This window comes from Trachurus trachurus (genome assembly GCF_905171665.1).
Source record: "Trachurus trachurus genome assembly, chromosome: 8".
Taxonomy (NCBI): Eukaryota; Metazoa; Chordata; class Actinopteri; order Carangiformes; family Carangidae; genus Trachurus; species Trachurus trachurus.
In genome coordinates this window covers 14,307,532-14,332,353 of record NC_139905.1, presented here as the reverse complement: position 1 = coordinate 14,332,353, position 24,822 = coordinate 14,307,532, and the positions used below count along the sequence as shown (strand labels likewise).

At 44.7% G+C, this 24,822-nt stretch overlaps 1 protein-coding gene across 1 annotated transcript; it reads left to right on the top strand.

The window, feature by feature from the left end:
* Positions 1-321: 321 nt before the first annotated feature.
* arhgap44a (Rho GTPase activating protein 44a) lies at positions 322-24,551 on the top strand (the record flags this gene model as incomplete). Its single annotated transcript, XM_083977045.1, has 22 exons — positions 322-374; positions 10,828-10,867; positions 11,469-11,573; positions 11,712-11,788; positions 11,978-12,089; positions 12,302-12,378; positions 12,480-12,594; positions 12,784-12,852; positions 13,068-13,149; positions 13,542-13,669; positions 14,448-14,559; positions 15,040-15,121; positions 15,307-15,387; positions 15,894-16,007; positions 16,115-16,206; positions 16,845-17,028; positions 18,020-18,037; positions 18,155-18,346; positions 19,540-20,052; positions 21,936-22,081; positions 22,197-22,598; positions 24,397-24,551. 22 exons carry the CDS (start codon positions 322-324, stop codon positions 24,549-24,551), a joined length of 2,949 nt encoding a protein of 982 aa, XP_083833171.1.
* Between the last annotated feature and the right edge of the window lie 271 nt (positions 24,552-24,822).

Genomic DNA, 24,822 nt, shown 5'->3' with positions numbered 1-24,822 from the left:
TTGCTGCGCAGCCGCTACTTGTCACTGCTGTCGCTCTCTCGCCTTTGAGTGCCAGCGGTGAATTGGTCTAGCATCCCTGCGCAGGCGATGGGGCGAATGTAGACATTTAAAAAAAAAAAAAAAATCTAATTTGGAAATTGAAAAAAAACAAAAACTTATTGTAATCGTGGAGTAAGTTTTCGGCGCTGGCAGCTTGCAATGAGGGAAGGAAAATATGAAAGCCTGGATTTTGTTTTGCGCCGCTGTGGAGCACGGAGCGTTATATTGAGAGAAATAATGCGGAATATTTCCTCCTGTAGGTGTTAACGCAGAAAATACAAGATGAAGAAGCAGTTCAATCGGATGCGACAGCTCGCCAACCAAACGGTGGGAAGGTAAGCAAACCCTCCTGCGTGCACTATTCTCGCCGGGCCATGTCAGAGGGAAGAGAAACCCCCGGTTTGGCCCCATTTGGATGTGACTCATATTCATGCATATATGATTTCTATTGTATGTTATCAGGCTGAATGCATGGAGTGGACAATGGTAAGTGCAGTCGGATATATTCAGAGGAACAAAAGAATACCCCATGTTTCAAAAACGCCTTTCTTGCTCCTATGCGTAATGTCCATTGGAAGAAGCTACCGCATAGGCAGCGTGTAGGCGCATTGCCCCAGTACAAGCTGCCCACGGAAATGCATTAAATATAGACAATCGCAGTATCACCGAGCATCACATAGACACATTCCTCCCTTCTTTGAGACAAGGTATCACCCCCTGGAGTGCGAAAGAAACGCTATAGTGAGGTGGTGTTGTGGTTACATTTACCTCCTGTCACTAAACCTGTCAATAGGTGAGCGTGATGCAGACGGATGCGGTGTGGGCTGAGACGTGAGGGAAAATGGAAAAAGGCGCAATGTTTTCATTACGCAGTAATCTCAGCTGTGAGGAGGGAAGCACCTCCTAGGCGTGGGTTATCAAGTCCGTGAATTCCTGAAGGTCGTATTCCGCATCTAGTATTTGTTTAACACACTTTTTTTTATTCAATAATGCCCTGATTTTGTATTATTTTAAGCTAAATGGCTCCATCCCACCACTACAATCCCTAGAATCCATGAACTGAGTAAATGAGAGGTTTATGTTGGAAGCATCCTCCATTATTACCCTCCTTAGTTCTCCATGTCCTGCACTTAGCTATACCCTGCATCTGGGTGGTTCTGCGATGGTTCCCACCTTCAAGAATAGATGCTTTGTGACCTATTCATTCCCCTCACCCCCAACCCCCCCACCCAGCCTGCTCATCCACCTTGCAGGGAGGCTGGAGCAGCTTGTCCAGCAGGGCTGGGGCCAATAGGTGCTCCCTGCTCAGTACCAGGGGATTAAGACCAGGAGGTGTGGGGCATCATTATTATTACAAGACTGTTTGAGTGGCATGCACACAGAGGAGGAAGAGAGGGTGTGGGGACTAGGATGGGGCCGGGGAGGGGCGGGGGGACACCTTGCAGGCTCTGTTTGTGCTATCATTGTCAGTTACCCCTCGGTTCAAGCTGCTTTTTTCCAGCTTCAGTCTTTTTACAATCATTTCTGCGTGACTCATTAGTGTGTGTTTGTGTGAGTGTGGGTGTGATGCTGGATGTGTGTAGGCAAACAGGTTGTGGGCCTTCATATGAGCAGAGCAGTTCGTCTTATTTGAATGCACTCCTCAAATGTAGTGCGTGCCTGTGACGTTGCTGTGTAATATTCTTCTCATATACTGCTATTTTGTGCAGCTGTCTGTCAGCAACCCGCTGAGGTGGTACCACATGAGCCAGGATGAGCAACTGTATCCTCCCTGAACAGTCCTTCGCCCCCCCCACCTACCCACTCACCCACCCACCCACTGTTATGGCACCTATACTGTTCACAGCCGAGCCTGCGATTCTCGAAACCCTCAAATCAAAGCATAATCAGCAACTCTCAGTTTCACCGCACCCATTAGTTCACGCTTCTGTGAAAGACATTTGACTTGAGCTTTGCATCAGAGCATGAAGTTAAAAATCTGACCCTGTCATGACCTTGAACAGTGTCAGATATTGACTGTGGTGTCCTGGGTTAGATGGAAACCACAGGGAAAGGCAGAGTCTGTACCATCTCTAGAAACACTGGCCAGTTATAGGCAAGTGAAATGGCAATGAAGAAAGGCCATGTGAAGCTTGAAGCTACATAAGAAAAGAACATTTCATTGTGATTAAAACGAATAGTCTTTGGTCTTGATCAGAACTGTTTGTGTTGCTAAAACATTGCAATATGGGGGAGGTCTGTGCTCCCCAAAGGTCAGCTTGCTGTTCTTGTTTATTGACTTCTTGTTTTCACCTTCTCCCCCATTGATCGTTTAAAGGAGTCAAAAGAGGTGTTACGCTGAGGCATGGTTTGTACAACCCAACCAGTGAAGGGAGATAATTTCCCATGATGGCACCACACATGAAGGACAATGTGTGTGTCGCGCATATGTACATATAGATTATATAGTATGTTATCCTGGTTTTAATGGTTGCTGAACACATCCTGCAGTAAGTGGTGTGCTGACTGAAGTGGAGATGCTTCGGGTTGAAAACTCAGACTGTCTTTATGTTGCATTTCCACTAATCTACCAAGACAGATGGATTATATAGACTCCTTGTAGCTGTGTAAATGTTGCTGAGAAATGAAATAGCACATGAGGAAAAGGCGTAGAGAATTTCGCCGATCACAGTTGTGCTCCACCTTGTTCTCACTGAGGCTTCAGATCTGCTATTCTGCTGACTCGAGCTTCACTGATCTTCAGAGTGGACCGGGGTTACTTTGTTGGTTTGACCCTTTTGAACCTCAGGAGTCTCTGTGGAGACGTTAACAGCACTGACCAATCCTCTGCGCCTCTTTACCAACTCAACAAATCCGGAGGAAGTGCACGGACATGTTGGACATTTAATGTCTTTGGCAACAAGAACATTTGAGTGGTTGGACGTGTGTATTAGCAGCAGGACTGTGTGTTCATTTAGAGATAAAAACTAAGATGTTTCAACTGCAGACTTTTAATCCACTTCTGTGTATCTGTAATCTGTATCTGACATGTTTGTCTGAGATATTGAGTCTTTCTGTACTGACAGTGCGGCAGGTCTAATATGTGTCTTATATATATGATGGAGATTGAAGGTCTTCTTTCAGTGGGGGGTTGGCGATCAGGTGTGCTGTGTCAGCATCCCTCTAGCTCTCCAAGGCTGCTGCTGCTGCTGCTGCTGCTACTGCTGCTGCTGCTGCTGCCTGGGTGAGATCCATGTCATGTGATCGCTCGCTTGACCAATCACCTCTGTGCAGCCAGACTTCATACTGGAGGATGTGCAGCCATGCATACTATATGGCTTAAAGAAAGGTCTTGTGGTACAGGGAGGAGAGACAACAGTGTGTCACAGCCCTGTGAGGTGAGAGCGATCATCCCTGGGTGTGTGTTTGATTTTATTTCTCAATATTCTTGTTAACTTGAAAGGCATTTTTCGTCTTTCAAACCTTGTGATGTTAAAATTCATTTTTACAGCTGGTAAGTTTTTGTATTCATCTAAAAAAAAACAGCATTGTAATTGTTTGATGCCCTCACACGCTGAACAAGGCAGAGAAAGAATACTTTGGTTCAGCCGGCTCCCACCCTCCATTTCTCTTGACCTATTTCTCTATTCCCAACTCACTGCCCTATCTAGGTCTAGGACAGCCTGGTAAAAGATTCCATGATACAAGTCAGTGAAAAACATGAAAAAACATCATGCAATGCAAAGATGTGAAGAAAATGACATTTTCTTCTTTTGCAATTTTCTTCTTCTACTCCAAGGAGGGGTAAAGACATTGGGCAAACACTGAAATTTGCCTGTGCATGTTTTTCTAAATGAATTGAGAAGTTTGCATTGGTAGTCACTTTGAGAACCTGCAGTCCTCCTGTTCTTTGACAAAAAGACCAGAGAAGGAAAGATTATGCATGTGCATTTTAATCATGTAGATAAATCCCTGTTTGCATAAAGAATATAAAACTATATGGTAGCTGACAGGCAACACAAGATGTAGGAGGCAACCCTGTTGCATGCCAATGCAGCATCTCCGCCTCTCCTCTCGCTCTTCCACCTCCTCCACCTCCTCCACCTCACTGCCTTGATACTCTGGCTTGGCAGATGAGGACAACACTGTGAAGATCTCAGAGTGTGTTACCTTCACAGGGCATTTGATTCACTGCTCCTCTGGGTTCACTTTTGTGCAGTTGGCTGATCACATTGTAAAATCCCGACTGGGAAGCACACTCCTGGCATATTATTTAATGGCAAGAGTTGTAGTCATCAGCAATCGAAGATGAGTCATTACATGTGTTCTCCATTGTGCTTTTAAACTGAAAGCAAACACTGCTGCTTTAATTGCATAGTGTCTTTCAGCTCTGGTAGCAGCGATCCGTGTTGATAACCCTCCCATAACCCCCCAGTGCCTCTCAGAGACAGCATACTACAGGGTAGAGTTAGTGATAAAGAGCCTTTGTCAAGGGACCTTTTTGGCCATCAAAAGAGAGATGATGTAATATCGGACAGAAGCGCCGTTTCTGCCTTTCCATGTCGCTGGTTCCCTCAAAAGACTAACCTCTTAAAGAGCCACTGCACCAGGGGTCCAATAAAAACTCCAGTGTAAAAGCACATACTGTATAGCATGTAAGAGGTACACAAACAGCTTTAGGGACGGCTGTTGGATGGCAACAAACTCAGACTCCCTTTGAGTATTCTTCCTCTTGTGCATATGAAAGTGGGTTCAATCACGATGACGATGTGTCACGGGTGTTCGAGTTGACCCACTCTGTTGCTCACGATCTCATCTTCAACAGGAAGTGACCCCAGGGCCTGACTGATATGCAGCGCATGAATCAGATGCAATTCAAGCTGCGAGACATTTGGGAACAAGATTAATCTAAGGAGATCTTAATATAATGCTAAGCCTGTAAGCTTTGCTCTTGACAAATATCTTCTGTCTATAATGTAATATCACACTTCTCTAATTTTACTTGGTGGTATTTTTATCCAGTTAAGAGCAGAACAGCCAGAAAGCAATTACTGATTTCCTAACAAAGTGTTCAGCACATTACTTGTAACAAAAATAAGTCATATTTTGTGGAGTGCAGGGTACACATCTTAAGTAATAAACAGAGCAGAGTGGCATTGTTGTTAGAAATAACTAAGTCCTCCTAAGGAGACAGGTCCCTCCCTATCAACATGCCCACTTCCTTCCATTCAGGAATGCCAATAGGCTCAAAACAGGAAGCACTGATCCACTAATAACAATTTGCTATTTTGTTTACCTCTCATCACCTTTACAAGAGTATTTAGAGTGTTTTTAATGTAAAATTCTGTTTTCTCTTTAAATATAAAAGCTAATCCTGCATCCCTCTTGTCCATACAGTAGATGTTAGATCTTTCATTTGCCTTGGTTGCCTGGAAACGCTCATTTGGTATTAGCTGTTTCATCACATTCGTTTGGCTTTGCCAACCCACATGAAAATGGGAGATGGGAAGATTTTAGAGCTAATGAAGACTGATGGCTCGTGAGTGTAGTTTTCATGCACGACCTGGATGGAAACAAAGCACAGAGTTGATACTCATTGCCTCAGTTTAAATTCTTTGTCTGCTTTATGGTCTGCACTGGACATGTCACGTTGTTTTGGTTGTGTGTGTGTTGGGGCAGATGGCAAGTGTAAAAACACAGTGAAGTCGCAGAGAAAGCCGAGTGCCTCTTGTGGAGATTATTCACCATAAATAAAGTTATTAGAGATAACTCACTGCTTGTGTTTTCAGTGAAACGCCGCTGAATGCTGCAGGCCCTCTCTCTCGTTCACTCCCTCTCTGGACATGTGTGTGTTTTGTGTGGGTGTGTGTGCATACACTCCTCTCACAGTTATTCTTGCATACTTAACAGAACTGTGACCTAGTTTGCTGGACAACTACAGTAAGTGGGTTTTTCTGTTTTAGTAACCTTGTATCCCATCAGCCCTCCGTCTTGTCATTTGGGAAGAAACTGAGTGGGTTTCTATGCGTTTGCACTGTGAAGGTCTGGAAGAGAGAAAAAACATTCAATGGAGAAATATTCAGAGCATCTCTAGCATGAACACTGCTGTGTGAGTTTTTGTGTGTGTGGTTGACAGTGGATCTCATGCCAGCGCTCCAGGCCGCGCGGTGCCCTGCTGAGGCCCAGGGCCACTGTTCTGCTCCAGTACCCTCCCCTATAGCAGCACGGGGCCTAGCATTTAGCACAGCTCTCCCAGGCCCCAGAGGAGGAGCTTTTTGTTAGCCAGGTTAGCAGTGTTCGCAAACCAGAGCATGACCACCAGATCTCAGATGAACCTGTAGACTGAAGCCTTTACAGCAGACGGTTGGCTCGCTACCAAGTATGTTCAAGACCACGGATGTTATTTTCTTCACATTTTGATTATGTCAACATGGATTATTCATGCTTTCATAAACCATGCACGACGCTGGGGGGGCTGAACATGCGGCCATCCAACATTAACATATCTCTAGATAGAAATATTTATTATATAAGACACATTTGTGTGGAATGTGCAGCTGAAGCGGTCAGAGGGGTATTTGGTCTATGTTTCACTTTTTTTTCAACTTTATGGAATCACAATGGCTTGTAATGTCCAAGATCCCTGGGAAAATATGCACAGAAAAATTGCATCTTTCACTGACCAGCTGTAAATACACAAGCCCAGATGTTCCCGACAGATTCAGGCCCTTCTCCTTATCAGCACTTTGTCAAAGTTGCCACCAGAGGTGTAAAGGGGGGAGTTATTCAAATGGCTCTGTTTAAACATTGTCTCAACTAATTCATCTTCCTCAGGTCTCTACGGTCAGCCATGTTTACATTGCTCCGATTTGTAGATCTTGTCACTGATGAATCGCTGCAACAAGCAGCATTTTAAAATGACTGTATTTGTTGGCCTGAGAGCTTGATGCATTCCACCACTTAGACTTAAGCTAGTTCATCTGTGTATTTATAGACATGTGTGTGTGTATGTGTGTGTGTGTATGTTTCAGTATCAGCCAGTTTGTATTGAGTCATCAGCAGCTCCAGGTAAAGGAATGCCTGCAAAGTGGCAGATGGTTGGCATAAACCTGGCAAAGTCTTCTTCCCCCTCCGTGAGCACACCGCCCACATGGCTGCCAACTCTCCCACGTGTTTACTTTCCTCCCAGGACTCATTCTGCACAGTATTTGCTTTGAGGAATCTCTCTCTCTCTCACTCTCACTCTTTCTGTCCTGTCCTCACCTCCAAAATCTCCTTCAAGTTAACTTCACATCAGGTTGTACAGGGGCAAAGCAATAACCTCTGTGTTCCAGGCCGGGCAATGCTATTTAGTCCCTGTGTCTTCACAGGCAGACCAAGTACGATATTGCTTTCCTAAGAGGAAATACCACTGTCTAAAAAACAAACAAGCTCAAAGAACAAGACCGTCTGCTGCCTTTGAAGACAGGCTGCAATCTGTTTGATGTCTAGGTCATAATGCCCTCATCAGCTGTGGTCAGTGAGAGCAGGAGATGTCTGCGTGTTAAATGTTCATCCCCATGTTACAAACATGAAAAATTGAGTTAAAGCAGATATCAGTGGAATGTTTTTGTTAATATAAGTCCTAAATAGTCCTATTTTCCGTCAGCAATCACTTACATGAAGTATTTCAGCCTAAACACGAGTCTCTCCGTCACTCTGCTCTGCTGTAACCCGAGGAGAAAATTTTCCTTGTGGGATACAAGTGTTATCCAATGAGGAGAGAGAACGGCATGAAGGGCTGTGTGTGCAGCCAAGGGATGCGCGTGAATGTGGTGACGTAGCACGAGGACCAATTGATGCCTGACAAGGGCGGGGGCTGCTAACTCATGGTGCGTTCAAAGAAACTCGTACTTTGTGTTTTTCCTTCCTGTGAAGTCATACCAGTTCGATCTGGTACGAGTTCACGGGTCGGAAGTTACGAGTGGCCGTTATAGGGAACTTTCACAGACAACAGGATGGTAAAAACACGAGCTACGGGTTACCTGGAACGCTACCAAGTCGTAGTTGTGACTTGAAGCTGTAACTTACGGTTTCAAAAGCCTGCCTTGAACGCAGCATTAGCCGAAACGGCCGTGAAGCTGATATCTGCTTTAACTAAATGTGTTTTTTGTTTTTTTTGCCAATCCATTTGGCTTGGAGAACATGTTCCTGGAGGAAAAACACTCCCACACTCACACAAACAAGAGAGAGAGAGTGGTAGGAATAGGATCATCCCACACTATTAAAACTTTCTAGCACACTCAGCTGTCATAATCTTGATGGCTTTAGCTTTTCAGCAGAGCTCCCGACGCAGACAGCCAGACCAGAGAGCCTCACAGGTTGTCTATCTATCTCTGCCATCATCATCCTCATCAACACAGACAGAGTGGCTTCTCTATGTTCCCCATATCTGTCCCATCTGTTCTGTTCTGTTGGGCCCTTCTAATGTAGGGGCCTTTAGCTGCAAGCGTCTCCTGAGGGACGCCCCCAACCAGCCAATCTGAGGCTATGATAGACAGTGAAGAGCTCACAACTGCATTGCAGACCTCCAGCATAGGATACATGTGACAGTCATGCCTGCAAAGTATTTCATATAGAACATGGGGAGTGTTTAGATTTTTTTTAAAGGCTGTTGGGAGTGTTACAGCAGAAATGTGCCAAACTTTACTGCACTGCTTGGGTTATTTTTGTCCCCCTTTGTCATGTAATCAGCAATCTGCGATCACACTTATCCTCACAAATCATGCCAGAAATCTCTCGCTATGCTGTCATTTTCTCTCTCTTTCTCTTTCTCCTCCCTCTCTCTCGGAGGCACACACACACACACACACATACACACACACATTTCCTGTATTTTCCTCCTAGCTCAGTGGGCAGAGCAGTTTTCCAAGAGGCTGGCTGTGATTAGATCCATTGGTACATGGTTTGACCCAGTTCCCATGGCTTCATGCTCACTGAGGCCAGGGATGCTAATAACTGACATCATTAAATAACTGTTGTTGGCAACAATTTATGGAATATGCGTACACAAATTCATGTCACCGTTAACCAAGCCCATGTTTATTTCCTCTCCACATTACCTTCAACATGGCAACACTGGACAACACAGAGCTGCAACTATGAGTATTTCACAGACTTGATGACAAGGCGTCATACAAGAAAAGAGCATTTTACTTATGTACAGTGCCACTGATGCATTTGCGCCTGGGCTGGTGAATAATAGAACACAAACCAAAGCCTTTTTCCATTCTCTTGGTCAATGGAGAGATATATTCAAATGTTGTTTTTAAATAAATGATACAAAAAAAAGCTATTATTCGCAATTGGCGTTGGCATGGTTGGGGCACAATAGCAGGAAGAGGTTGTGCAGACAGGAAGAGGAAGTGCTGAGAGAGTATGTGCACCACTGGGTGGTTGCTGGGGGTCTGAAGGTCTGGTTTTGACTCTTTTTAAGAGGTCAGAGTGTCTGCCCAGTCACTCCCTGCCTTGTCAGACTACAGTACCGTTTCTAAGCAGGAAGCACAAGCGATCGTCCACTCTGATTAGGTACCTCCTGATTGGTCCTGGATTATTGTTGTGTGTGTAGGTGTCCAAATATGTTTAAACAATCTCTGGAAAACAGCCAAAATTTACTTGTATAATATACAGTACAAAGAGACAATTTGCCTTTATCTTCTCTTGCAGGACTTTTAAGGCATGTTGGTGGAGCTCTTTTGGGATTTCTCCCCCACCAAAAGGAAAAAGCCTAAAGTCTTCGAATATGAGCTGTCTGAACTGAGCTGACATCATATTTCTATGATATCCAGCGGTTTTCTCTTTTGTGAGCTTATGGCTCAATCGCTACTCTGCATGAGTAGTTTTATCTGCTTCATCGGCGGTGCAGCTCTGCCCTTTCCGTCAGACTTTGGCTAAGTCCCCAGTCTGCTGGATTCGCAGTGGGATGTGATGCTCCTCAGTGGGAACTGCATGGCATATTTGAATCAGTGGCCTTTGCTCACTGCTGTCCTGCTTGTTTCACTTGTGCTTCTGCTTGAGCTCTCCAGAGGGTTTTACAGCATGAACAGTTTTCCAGATAATTAACATGTTGTTCCGATGTATGATCTAAAATTATGACTTTGTGAGACAGAATCACATACATCAACTCACACACATACTCCGAAGGGACAGGTGCGTGAAGTGATCCACCTATTTTGGAGCACTGCCACGCCAATGATGTAAAACAACTCAGTGAATGAGACCTTTGCACCCAGTGCACAACAGCTGGGTCCTTATTTCACAGCTGATAAACATCTTGGCAGAGACACACCATTATGAAATACATTTGGATACATAAGAGTGACAGATTACAACCAACACATCACCAAGAACTAATAAAAAGTGTTTCATTATGTGAGATGTGCTTTCATTATGTGTTCTCCAGAATATTTCGGTTTTCTCATATGTCACCAGAAAACAAAACAAAACACAGCATATGAGAATAATAGGATGTTTTATGCCCATAGGGCGGAGTGCGTTTTTAGCACTCCGTCATATTCACCCTCAGAGCCTGGGTATGTGACCTGAAAGAGGATATATTAACAAATTTGATCTCCTAGGCAGTTTTTCTTTTTCCTGACCTTTTCAATTCTGCAAGTAGTTCAATACCTGACAGAGCCATTATCCCAAACAGAAACAGATGTATTTGCAAGGTTACTCATTTGCAGTTTTAAAAGTTTATGTTTAAAAAGGTTGGTTAATGATGTCTCATCCTCTGGATTCTCTAACTGTTACTCACTGTTTTCTTTACAGGGCAGAAAAAACAGAGGTGTTGAGTGAAGACCTGCTACAGGTAAAAGATGGGGGTTGTTACTGTGTGTGTGTGTGTGTGTGTGTGTGTGTGTGTGTGTGTGTGTGTGTGTGTGTGTGTGTGTGTGTGTGTGTGTGTGTGTGTGTGTGTGTGTGTGTGTGTGTGTGTGTGTGTGTGTGTGGGTGGTTCAGGTGCTGTCACCATCGTGCATTGATTAGACATAGACCAGTTTATAGCCATGTTTAATGTTAGCAATAACTTTTGAGTCACAGCCCCTAATGGCCACAATTACTTTCCTACTCAACTAATGATTTTCACCATTCTATCCTTCCTATAACCAGGAAAAATGGCTGGGTGACCAACATAAGAAAACAATTGTATATAATTACACTGTTTCAAATTGTACATACAGTACATATAATGATTTGTCATCATAAGGAATTACATCATGACCTGACAGTCCTGCCTCCATTAGTACAACCTTTGTGCGTGTGCATAACTTGTGTTGTGCCTTGCAGATGGAGATTTATGAAGCTGCATGACAATTGATGGATGTGTTGTTTGAGAGCAGTGCTGTGTTGGTGGCAGTGCATGGGGTATGCCATGCGGTTTTTGATGTGTGTGTGCGTGTGTGTGCCTGCAGGTGGAGAAGCGTCTGGATCTGGTCAAGCAGGTGACACACAGCACTCACAAGAAACTGACTGCCTGCCTGCAGGGTCAGCAGGGAACTGATGTGGAGAAGAGATCTGTCAAGTCACCTTCTGTGAGTATCTGCATCTATCAGACACCGACACCCAATGCAGATGGATGTGATGTCATCTCATTGTTCTTAATGTTTTACAGAAGCTCTACTGATATTGTTTTGTTTTTTTTACTCTACTCTAAGAAAAAACTACCACTCACAATCCTGGCACAGTGTATGGTAGAAGGGGCTGCGGTGTTGGGAGATGACTCTCTTCTGGGGTAAGTCAGTATAGTTAACAAGCTCACACTCACATTCATTTCCCTCACACACACACACACATGCACACATGCACAGTCATCTTTAATTATTGATTTGGCTATTGAATCCTTCTCTGTCCTCATTACCCTTGTGTGCATTTTAATTGTATTTGATTGCCTCTGACTTTGTGTTGGGCTGTCACCAAACAGGAAGATGCTGAAGCTGTGTGGGGAGACGGAGGAGAGGCTGGCACAGGAGCTCATCCAGTTTGAGTTCCAGATAGAGAGAGATGTGGTGGAGCCTCTCTATGTGCTCGCTGAGGTGAGGTGCACCGCTGTTACTTAATGCACCAATTAAGACATAACACCTTCCTGAAGTGAATTACACAGCCGCACTCCGTCACTTTTTTTTTTTTTACTTCTGCTGTTATTAAAAGAAAATTAAAATGTAGAATATGGTCTTCATTTACATAAAGGGACTGCACTTTAATTCCCTGAGCTCTCTGTTATCCCCCGCTCAATTTTCTTTTGTAGGTGGACATTCCTAACATCCAGAAGCAGAGGAAGCACTTAGCTAAACTTGTCTTGGACATGGACTCCGCACGGACAAGGTGAAGCACCTCCTCATTCATTTATTTCAAAATAAAGGCTCTGGCTTTTAGAATTGAAGAATGACATATCTGCTGTGGCCATTTTTTGTTGTCGCCTATAGATTTCAGCAGTCATCCAAGTCATCCAGTCACCCGAGCACTCTTCAGCCTGGCGCCAAGTCCGAGTCCCTCCGAGAGGAGATGGAAGAGTCAGCCAATCGGATGGAGATTTGTAGGGTGAGTCACCAATCAACGCCACGCGTATATTATTCCCTCCCTCCTCCTGCTCTTTGCCGTCCATTTGATTTATAATGCCCCTGCATCAGACACAAATGGGTTGCATTGTTGTGGGGATATTACGGTTACATGTAGGATATTAGTGAGGTCATTTGTTAAAAGGTGCTTGCTCTCTGCTTTCTGTTTCAGGATCAGTTGTCAGCAGATATGTATAATTTTGTGGCCAAAGAAATCGACTATGCAAATTACTTCCAGACAGTAAGTATATTACATCATTAAAGCTGTTGAATCCAGTGGGAAAATAGCTCATACTGCATTTAAACACTTTATCTGAAATAGTAATTTCCCATATTAGCTCAGATTACATCAAATGTTGTGGGTGGTCTAATAGCATAACTTGCATTATATCACATCCCACTCACTTGTCATGGATTGTTCATTATAATATCTTCTCCTGCTGTTTCCCTCCGTAGCTGATCGAAACACAGGCAGAATATCACAGGAAGTCATTAGAGATTCTTCACAGTGTCCTGCCCCAGATTAAAGCCCACCAAGGTGAGTCATGCACTTTGTGTGTATGTGTGTGTGTGTATATGTGTGTGGAGATCTGCTCTATTTCTGCACCTGAAGCAATATCAAAATGAGAAGTAATAAGGAGTTAATAGTCCTAATGTGTCACATAACTCATCTCTTTATCCTCTATCCATCTTCATGTTTAAGATATGGCCAAAACAACACTTTCCTAATAAACACTACAATATATGGCTCCGGGGAAATATTGAAGTCAGGCCTTTATAAGGGCTCAGTTCATGAACTTTGCCAATAAAGGTTCTTGCAAATAGTGTATCCAAACTTTATATACTGCATTTAGCCTCATCTAACTCCAGTGTGTACTGTAGGCCTGTTTGTGTCTGCGTGCGATTCGAGCTGCTGATTTTCTGTTGCAGAGGCGTGGGTGGAGAAGCCGTCGTATGGCAAGTCTCTGGAGGAACACCTGAATATTAGTGGGAGAGAGATCGCCTTCCCCATCGAAGCCTGTGTCACCATGCTGCTAGAGTGTGGCATGCAAGAGGAGGTAGAGAGCAACACACACACAAACATGTCAGGCGTAGGGTGCTGTATTTTGTCGTGCATGAGTTGGTTCCATCACACACCTGATTCCTCACAATGAAACTGCTTTGTCATCAGTCTTTCTATTTGATATAATTACCTTGATAACAAATACACTCACACATGGCCAGATATACAGTATATGCGCATTTGCAGGCAAGTGCATGTGGGCGCATTCATACACACTCAAATACATGTTGTAAACATGCCATTAACAATTAAAAGATACTATGCTGATTTCATAAAATTGACAAAAACAGAGACTGTCATAAAAAACAGACCAGAGCTACTGGTTCCTCCAATAATCTGAAAATATTACAGGAAGTCATGAGCCCTAAACCTGAATTATCTTATCTTGTCAGAATGAAAAGACTCTTACAGCTTATATGAGTGTTAATACAGTTGGAATTTAATTTTGAGAAATATAAGCAGTGACACAGTGGCTGTGAATATGAGGTTAATAACCATTTGGACAAACTTACTTGTTTGTGATGGTTGGACCAAGTAAAATGCTCTGATGTGCTTTGAAAAATGGTTGGACAATAATGTAGTATAAGTATAGCCTTCATGTTGTATAGTTAATGCCCTTCAAGCATGCAAAAGCACCAGTGTGTGTTATTTACCATCTAGTAATGTCAAGTGCACAGCGATAAAGGCTATTGCTTTTGTACGGCATTTATGTACAGGTCATGTTAGATCTGATAATTACACATGATTATGTGTTTCCTGTGTGTGGGCTGCAGGGCCTCTTCAGAGTGGCTCCATCAGCCTCCAAGCTGAAGAAGCTGAAAGCCTCCCTGGACTGTGGAGTTCTCGATGTGCAGGAGTACTCCTCCGACCCGCACGCCATCGCAGGTGAACTACGCCCACACAAATGCTTTGTTCAGAGCCCATTTCCATAACAACAACCCCTACACTCTGTCACTGTTAAGTCAGGCAGGAAAAAAATGTATAATATCTCTACACAGATGATGTTTTCTCAACGCCTTGTTTTCATATGATATAGAAAAAGTTTGATTGTGCAATACAAAAGTTTTTCAATCGATTTAGTACATGAGGATCACAGCAGCTATACAGTCTTCATCCGCTCAGTGCTGTTTTCCCTGAGGGCTTTCCGTTGTGTTACTGCTGTCCACTTCACACATTAGCATGAAATCTGCGTTGTGCAATCTCAATCTGGCAGCTGCACTAGCTGCAAGGGCCCGGCTGCAGGGGAGTGGGAGATGCGGGGCATGGCCTCACCAGTGCTCTGGAGAGAGAGAGAGAAAACAACCCTCCACTCCTCTCCAAAGGCTGACCAGTGTTTACACTCTGGCTGTTGTTCTCACCCCACAGGCGCTCTGAAATCATACCTCCGTGAGCTCCCCGACCCATTGATGAGCACTGAACTATATGATGAATGGATTCTGGCCTCCAAGTGAGCAGTTGTTTTGTTTTGTTTTTTCATTACAAGCTTTTTTTTATTGAATTATGCCAGTGGCAATGATGAAAAAGAAATGGTTAAAATTCTTCATACAGAGGTCCTTAACTGCCAAAATGAAAAATGGTGACATTTATTAGGAAGTGGAGCAATCCTTAACCATAATGATTTTTGTTCCCCAGCATTCAAGATATGGACAAGAGACTACAAGCACTAATGGCAGCATGTGAAAAACTCCCCACAGACAACTTGAACAATTTCAGGTCAGTTGCTTTCTGTGCTTTCTATGCAGTTATTTGTAAATGTCCCCATGGCCCCTGTTATAAAAAGACAGAGGAGAGATGGAAGATGCCCTGCAGTGTCACTCCACACTGCCCCACCTACAGGTAAGAAAGGTAATAGCAGCAGGATGCTTGAAATGCAGATATGTATGTGTCATCAGCTAAACTGGCAGACAAAAATGAATGGTTTCTGCAATACTCATGCTACAGATAATGACTTATACAGCTGTAGCAATTATTGTCTGCAGGATGCAAGTTTTAAAGTGGCAGGAACTATTCACTCCTTATTCTGTAGAAGGCAAAATCAGTATGTCTGCAGATTTAAACTGCAGTTCCTATTGCTTTCATGTATACAGCAGATAGCACAAGTTTGCAATGTGCCAAAATTTGATGAGTTAGCTGAGCAGCTCTGCTCTGTGCAGTATCTGTAGCAGCTTAGTAGAAAGTGAGAAAACAGTTCAGAAATAGATTTTATTTCAATCTCACAGATACCTGATCAAATTCTTAGCCAAGCTGAGCGAGTATCAAGACGCAAACAAGATGACTCCCGGTAACATGGCGATCGTCCTCGGCCCTAACCTGCTCTGGACACACACCGAGCCGTATGTATTCTGAAGACAAGTCACAATGAAGTCGTTTTTGTTTTATTTTCACCTCAACCTCTTACATAATGTTCATTCTGTGACTAACTCCTTACTCCTCTGTCCAGAAACATGACAGAGATGATGACCACCCTGTCCCTACAGATTGTTGGCATCATTGAGCCCATCATTCAGCATGCTGACTGGTTCTTCCCAGGAGGTGGGGATCTCAATATGTATGTACTGTAACACTGTTGTCAGGCTGGGCACCATATACATTTTTTTTTTTACCAGCCTTCCCCTATTGTAATTGAACTATGGGGCGTAAAAGATGTACATTCTGTTGGATTACAAGCCCACAGTTTCAATCAGGTTTTGTTCAAATCAACTCAAGCCTTTCTGCTAAAAGTCATTGTGAATTTTATTGTATATATTCATATTAAGTAGTTTATATAAATTTCAAATTTCATGATATCAAAATGAGAATATGTCTTAGAGCTACTGTGATTTCGATTTTCTTTTGCTCAGCCCTGTATTCATATGATGATGACTTGTGCTGCAATCATTTTCTTTTATAGGCTTTCAGTTTGCATAAACCCACACAGAAACACACAACGCCACAAAAACAACAGGAACACACAGCAATACACAATATATAATGAACTGTTCATGACTGTTTATTCTGCATTTGTGACAGAGCGATACTGTTTTCTAACACTTTCATTTCATTTATTTTAGGTAACATAGTATAGGCTACTATTCTAACATTTTTATAACATAAAACAACACACGCACACTGATTCACACTGCTGTATAATAACACTGTGTATGCTGGTGGTGTGTTTGATTGTCCATCAGAGATTGAATTCAACTTGACAGGCAGCTACGGCAGCCCGATCCACACCAATCACAACTCCAACTACAGCTCCATGCCCTCACCAGACATGGACCAATCGGAGCGCAAGCAGCAGCACGACCAGAGCCGACGCCCACTGAGCGTCGCCACTGACAACATGATGCTGGAGTTTTACAAGAAGGATGGGTATGACGCCAAGTGCATCCTTCTGCTGCCCACCTCTCCCTCCCTCCCTCCCTCCCTCTCTCTCCCTCCTTCTCACTGTCTTTCTCTCTTTCCACCCACGCCTCCTCTCAGGCATCTGATATTGAATTCTCATATTTGAAGAGGGCAATACTTGCGCATTAAAAACCCATTACCTCGGAGGAGTATTTACACATGCTGCAGTCTGAAGTTTTCACTCTAATGAATCAGAGGCAGTGAGGATATTTTATCTCACTTGTCGATAATTCCAGCACATACAGCTGCATCCACTGTAATTAGGATTCACCAGGCTCAAAACTAGTCTCATTTAAATACATGGGGCTGAGTTACCTTGAGTGGCGTTGTCTCCATGGCAACGGGTCTCTGATGGAGGGCTGCTGGTTACCTCTTCTTCTTTTTTTTCTCAGGAAATATTTCTCCGGTGTTATCTTCCCATCCTCCCACACCCAGCTCCTCCTTCGCAGTCTGGCTAGCACGTCACCTGGCCTGAGTCATTCAACCAGCCGGTGGAAAATCACTGGCAGAATTAGAACCGATACCTCCATGATACCCCCATCAAATTAAGAAAAAGCCTATCATATTAAAGGCATACATTACAGGCTAAATGTGCCCATCCCATAATCAGCTGCAATTGATAGGGGGGGGGTAGAAAACAGCTGTTGTCTCTTTAGAGTAATGAGCAGCCTAGGGAAAAAGCTCTGTCTGTGTGTTTGCACATTTTCAAGACCAAACGGGCTTAATTAGAAAAAACGAACCTTTCATTGGCGCTCAGCAGATAAGTGCAGGTTTAGTGTGTGTGTGTGTGTGTGTGTGTGTGTGTGTGTGTGTGTGTGTGTGTGTGTGTGTGTGTGTGTGTGTGTGTGTGTGTGTGTGTGTGTGTGTGTGTAGAGTGGTTAAAATGTGGTTGTGAACCATGTGTACATCACCTCTGACCTCATATCCCTTTTGCCTCTCTTCTCCCCAACTAACGCAGCATTAGGAAGATACAAAGGTACCGTATCATGTCTTTCTCCCCCTCATTTCTTTCCTCACTACCGTATACCTCCACTCGCCTCACTGCACTTGTCTCGGCATCGTATATGACTCTAGGTATGTGTTTGTTCTCCAGTATGGGAGTCCGGGTCATGGATACCTCCTGGGTGTCTCGTAAGGGTTCATCCACACTGGCTCGCAAGGCCTCCTCCACCCCTCCTGGCATGCAAGGCCCCGGCTCTCCGGGGGACACACTCATCCCCGAGCAGCCCGGAGAGCTCCTCGCCACCTCGCCATCCGCGACCCCACCACTTGGAGAAAGGTTTTGGTAAGTCACCATGGAGCTGCTGCTCCCCTCTCCACTCTTGCTCTCTCTCTCTCTCTCTCTCCCTCACGCATCCACTCCTTCTCATTTTTATTGCCGTCACCATCATCATCACCACCATCAACTTCTCAGCTCTGTGGGATTCGAGATCCTTTGCCGTGTAAATTGTACATTCATTAATTTGCAACGCCTCCATTTTAGTGTGTTCCTGTCAGCACCTTCATGTCTTTCTGTTGTTATTAATATGATTTCTCACTCTTGACATTACCTCAGTTCTTCCTGTTTTTTTTCAGGGAGATGTCACTGTGGGATAGATTTCCAAAAGGATAATGATTTGTTTTTTGTTTTTTTTATACTCTAACTCTGAAGGGTTTTAGTCAAAATACTGTATGAAAGTTTTGTTTCTGTATATTGCACTAAGCTTCAATCTGCAAATCCTTGCAAGCATGCTAATATTTCCAATATCCCATTGTTGTGGCTTGGCTATCTCAGCTTTGGTTGTTAATTATTTCCTTTTCTGTTGACACTCTGACTGATTTCATCCTTCTTTGGTATGATTATCATAGTTAAACATATGAATAATCACCTCATGGTTGCTGGCTTTGCCTGTGTGGCAGACAAGAGATGATATGGCTTCTGGTTTTTTGCTGGCTTCCCCCTCCTCTCCTGTGGCTCTTTCAGCCAATGAAAGGGTTTTGTGTCTGTTTCACACTGCCCTGGGCTGACTGCAGGACCTGCAATGCAAACAAGTCTTAGAGGATCGGGGCAGATAGGGTTTCCATATGCAGCAGCTGAGGAGATTCAGTCATCATGTCAGCTTGATAACATTGTATGCTGCAGACCAGCACTTTGGCTCCAGAGACAGATCCTCACAGCTCCATGCAGTGTGCAGACACAAGGTGATCACAGAGGGAGATCTACACACTCTTCTTTTCCTTTGGCAATAAAATCTCTTTTCTTTTGCTGTTTCTTTGTGCTTGTCTTTGTATTTGCACTAAGCTGACTGTGTGCTGAGCTTGGTGCCCACCGCCCACCCTAAAATGCAATTATTTTTTTCCTTTGTTTTTGGCTACAGACCAACTAACACACTAACACCGTAATCATCAAAACCTATATCCTATATCGCTCCAATGCGTCTCCCTGTTCAATCACTAGAGCTGTTTCTTTTGTGCTGTCTATTCTCTTAATATCTACAGCTCAGACAACGTGTCGCCCAATCGGCCGGACACCTCTCATGCCCACCCACCCCCAGGGGAGGACCGGCCACCCCCCCCTTACCCCACCCTCTCGTGCCACTCTCTCCCCCACCACTTCTATCCCAAACCCCCACCCTGCGCTCGCCCCGTGGCACCAGGTCCAGAGTCCCAGCCCCCCGGCTCACCCCCACCCCCGGTGCGCTGGTCTGGCTTCACTCCCCCGGCCCCGCCCCCTTCCTCCTCCTCTTCCTCCTCCTCCTCGTCGCTTGACATCAATTCGAACCCCAAACCCAGCTGTCTGCACTTCCCCAAGCACAGTCCGCCTGGTGACATGTCGCATGCCCCCCCGCCAGACACTAATGCTTCACCACTCTACATCAAAACCCCTTTGGTACTAACCCGCCATGACCAGTCCCTTGGCAACCCCCCTAGCCTCCCCTCGTCCGCACCCCCGCCCCGGCCGTGGGCTGCCTGTCCATGTGCCCGAGAGAGAGGACCCCCCAGGCTGACTAGGTAAATACAACACACCCATGGCCACTATGGATGCATCACAGAGTGGCAGCTGTATCTCTCCTCTCCTCTAGCTCGCTGGCTCATATTTTCTTTTTGCTTTTTTTCCCTCCCCCTTCAAATTACATGTCTCAGATTCTGTAACATTCAGGTTGTCCGGGGATGCCTCTCATGGGGTTGCCTAGCAACTAAGGATGTTACTGGCTTATATAGCGCTCAGTTTGATGCTGGTATTCAGTAGATGATATATACATGAACAATGCTGCATATGGCTATCACATTATTTTACATTTTGCAGCATTTTTATTTTACTAACCAGCAGCAGGAAAACACTATTTTTTTCAGAGCTTAAGATTTTGAAGGTTGCTGTTCGTCTTTATCTCTTGGAAGCTACAGTATAGAATATTTTCATATAGTAGCCTATAAGCTTCTTCCTGCTACATCTATAAGCTGCTGGGTTTGTATAGAGTGGCTGTGGCAGTTTCATGAGTCATAAGTCTTGGCGTTACAATCACACACGACAGAATGAATCGTTAGAGCCAATCTTTGTCAGTGGTCAGAACAAGTTCGCTTGATAATGCTCCCTCTTGTGACTTGGTAGCTCCACAATTTCCCTTTCAGATGGCTTATTTGTTGGAAGCATACAGCTCAAAGAGACTGCAGGAGATTGCAGTTAATTAGATGTCACATAATCCTAAATGTGACTACGATACTGCAGTATGGGTGCTCTTTGACGGTGAGACTTCATGAGCTTGCATTTGAAACTCTGGTACAGTAGTTCGTACATCTTTGCTGCTGATGAACTCAAATCAGTGAAAAGAGAAAAGCAGGTCGAAATAAAATGAAATATGAAATATATGAAATAATATTCCCACGGTGTCTTTTATCATGCAGTTACCAAATTCACTGAGAGAGAGAGAGAGAGAGCTTAGTAAATTTGTGTGGGTATTTCAGCATTATCACACAGATGTTAAATCAATACTTAATAATGTCCGTTCATGCAGTTTGTTTTCAGAGTCAGAACGGATTACGTTGGTTATTGATTGCGTACGTTCGCTGTCTTTGTCGCTGCCTGCAGTACAAAAAGTAGGTTTAGATTCATCTTAGCACATGCTTTAACTGATCTGATTTTTTGCTACTGTAGAAATCAACTTAATGCTTGAGAAAGTTAATGTATACAGTCTGTCCACAGAGGAATTCATTAATGCTACTAGAAATAGGTAGACCCACTGTTCACTAATGCTGGAAAGAATTCTTCAAGCTCAGTGGTGCATTGGTCAGGAATCCATCCTGACATTGTTGACTTCAGACCCCAGCTGAGCAGTAGACCCTTGACTTCCTACCTTGGTTTGGATCACTAAGCTTCTATTCTGTATCATCTGAGAGGAAAAAAACTAAACCTTTTCTCTTTTGTTTTATTCTAATTGAAATTTGTGATTTATTTATAACTAACACATCATTATTGTATCCATCTGAATGTTGGTGAAATGTTCAAATCTGTTCACTGAGTTCGTCAGGCAGCATCTGTCTGTTAACAATGCCATCTAACTTCATTATTTCACTAAGAGATAGACATATTGACGTTTTCAATTCCTGGGTGGTCAATGAGATTTTCATCAGTGAACACACAGGACTGAGATGCTCAATAGTATTTGATGTACTGTGGTTTGAATATGCAGGAAGACGTTCAACCTTAGGGATTTCTGTAAACCATTTGTATCTACAGCTGATAAATGTTTAAATGTTGACACTGTTCGGTCTGTGAACTTTGGTAACACACTCATAAATGATGATGATGGTGGTGGCAATGCACATGAGGTTTACTGACAGCTCAGAGTGTAACTGTTGATGCTATTCGCACACTGATGTCTGCCTGTCTTTTTCAGTTCATTGAAGAGTAAAGAGCTCTCCCCTGTAATTGGACACAAAGCCATCCAGGTGGCAGGTCCAACGGTCCCTCCCAGCAGCAGTCCTCAGAGCAGCAGCCAGTCCCCACACTCTACAGAGCACAGTCCACACACCCTGCGCAAAGGTCAGCACCCGTCTCGGTCTGAGCTTACTTTGAGTTTCAGCGTACGTGTTTTCATTTTGAACAGGAAACAGTAATATGACGTATATGATGTATATGTTGTGTTGTGCATTTCCAGGTTCCAAGAAGTTGGCCCCCGTTCCTCCCAAGGTCCCTTATGGCCAGTCTGGCGGGATGTCCGACCAGTCTACAGGTCAGCCGTCACCGGTCAGCCTGTCTCCCACACCTCCTAGCACCCCCTCCCCTTATGGACTGGCCTGCCCTCCAGGGCAAGTGCCCCCATCCTCCCCCGGGCAGACCCCACTGGGGGCGCCCCACTCCATTTCGTCCCCGCCCTCCCTGACCGGAACGCTCACCAAGTCTCGGCCCACCCCTAAGCCCAGGCAGAGACCCAGCCTGCCCCCTCCTCAGCCGCCCACTGCCCCTACGGGGTTCTCTGGCCCGGCCATGGCCCCAGTCCCCCAGCCCCTGGAGCAGGGCCTCCTGGATGGACTGTCTCCTGGGGAGAGCATGTCTACAGGTAAACATCAGCCCTTGGTAACAACACCCCCGCCACTGCCACCACCACAGGTGGGGCTGCAGCGGCCCTCTCTCAGACTCGCTGTGGCTCTGTCCAATGGAGACGGTGGACGAGTGTAGGACTCTGTAGGACTTGTCACTGTAGATATACTGGAGAAAAAAGAGGATCCCTGTCCCCTTTACTGATTGTTCCCAAATGAATGTCTGAATGAATAAAAGTTGCCTTTTAGACACAGATGCCTGACGATGATACGATGTAAATATTAGGGTTTTTGTGCTACTGTAGTGAGCAGATGACCTCCTGACCTATGTACTCATTGCTTGTGTTATGTGATGATGTTTCTGGGTAATGTGTGGAAACATCAGAGAAGCATAGCTCGTCCTGCTTGTATGGAAGTTGCCATTAGATTCATCATGTGCTCTCTGTTTATCTGTGTTACCCAGACCCTCACTCGGCAGAGGTAGGTCAGAGGCTTACACAGTTCACACCGGTCCAGTCTCTCGTAAAAAGCGTAGCAGGCGTGGAAACGTAGCCAGACAAACCCCACATTATATCTTCAGTATGATGTTCTGATGATGAGGTGTTCTTGTCAATATATACCGATCCTTCTGTCACTTTGTTATATTTATCATTCTCTTGTTCCCCCTGCTACTATTGTGTACCTTGCAGCTGTGTGAGGCCAGGGATTCAGTGTGGGCTAAGTGTGAGGGGGACTTTTAGGGTAAGCCAGACCGCCCCCGCCCCATGCGCTCCATCTCACTGCCTGGCCTCGTGCTGTGGCTGCCTCTGGGGTCTCCTGCAGCCTGCCACAAACCAGCCCTCTGGTAGCTCTCAATCAGGACATTCTCCCTAACTCCCTGTTAGCAGGTTGACATTATTGACTTTTTGCATGGTTTTGCGGTTCAACCAATAATGCATGGCTTAAGGACTTCCCAGAGTGCACCACACTGCGCTCACATTGCAGACGCCGTCGCTTATAAAGGTCCATCTTAAAGCCCCTCCCCTCTTCCTTTCGTTCCCCCATTCCCAGCCCTTTTTGCCAGCGGACATTCCCCCTCTAACGCTCCTGCCACCGGTACCTGGGGGCCACAGGTAACCCCCAATCCTCCTTTGGCAGGTTCATCGCTTTTTTATAACCTTTGCTCCCTCTTACTACACTGCCACGCTCCATCTCATTCCTACACAGGAGTAGCCATCAGTCCCTTCCTGGACCTGCTGCTCCCAGTAAATGCAGCAGCACTTGAGAATATATCTATATTAAGAGCAATTATCCAGTCCTCATGAGATTTCCATCGTTACTTCAAGCGCACTTGGTGTCTTTTGGTGCCATTTTTCCACAGAGTTCCACACACATCTTGTTGCCTCTGTGTTGGTTTATCCGGCCATCGTTGTAAACTTGTACAGAAATGTGTCATTGTGTAGTCATTTTGACCTGTTATTGTATTTCATCTGATAAAGTATCTGTTGTTGTTGTCTCAAAAGACACAAAAAAAAGCTGTGACACAAAACAACTAGTCGCTACCAAGTATGTGCAGGTGTGACTATATCGCCGCACTGAAAGCATCCCTGTGTAGAATGTTAAGCACATGTAATCTACTGATTCCTCCAATCAGGGCAGACATCATATGCCACGTACCATGAGTTCAAACTCAAAACGATTAATATTATTTCTGCTCTCTTCCGTTTTTTACACCTCATTACCATTTGCCATCTTCTCCTCCTCCTCCTCTTGCTCTTCATCACCATTCCCACCATTCTGCTCACCATACTCACCTCTCCCACCATGCTCCACCATTAGATATCTTCAATTATGAAATCCCCTCCATCAATGTCAATCTGGACAGCCTCATCGATGAGTTCAGCGGTGCCCCCTGCAGGAGGTCCCTGGCAGTGACAGACTCTCCAGAGGGGGATGCTGAGCCCGAGGAGGAGCCCCAGAGCACCACTCTATGACCTATGACCATAAGGCATCACAGCTTACCAGCACCCCTATGGCTGTACATACTCTTAACTGTCGCCGCCAAGGCCTGATGGAAACACCAATTGGCCTCACCAATGCCCACCTGAAACCAGAACTTGAACCTTCCCTCACATCTGCTACAGGCTGCAAAGAAACTCATCTCTTACAATTGCTCGCTAGTACATAAATGTGACTACAAAAGAAAAAAAACACCAAAATGCCATAGTGGAGGAACAGTTGAACAGTTGCCTTTAGGAGGAAAGA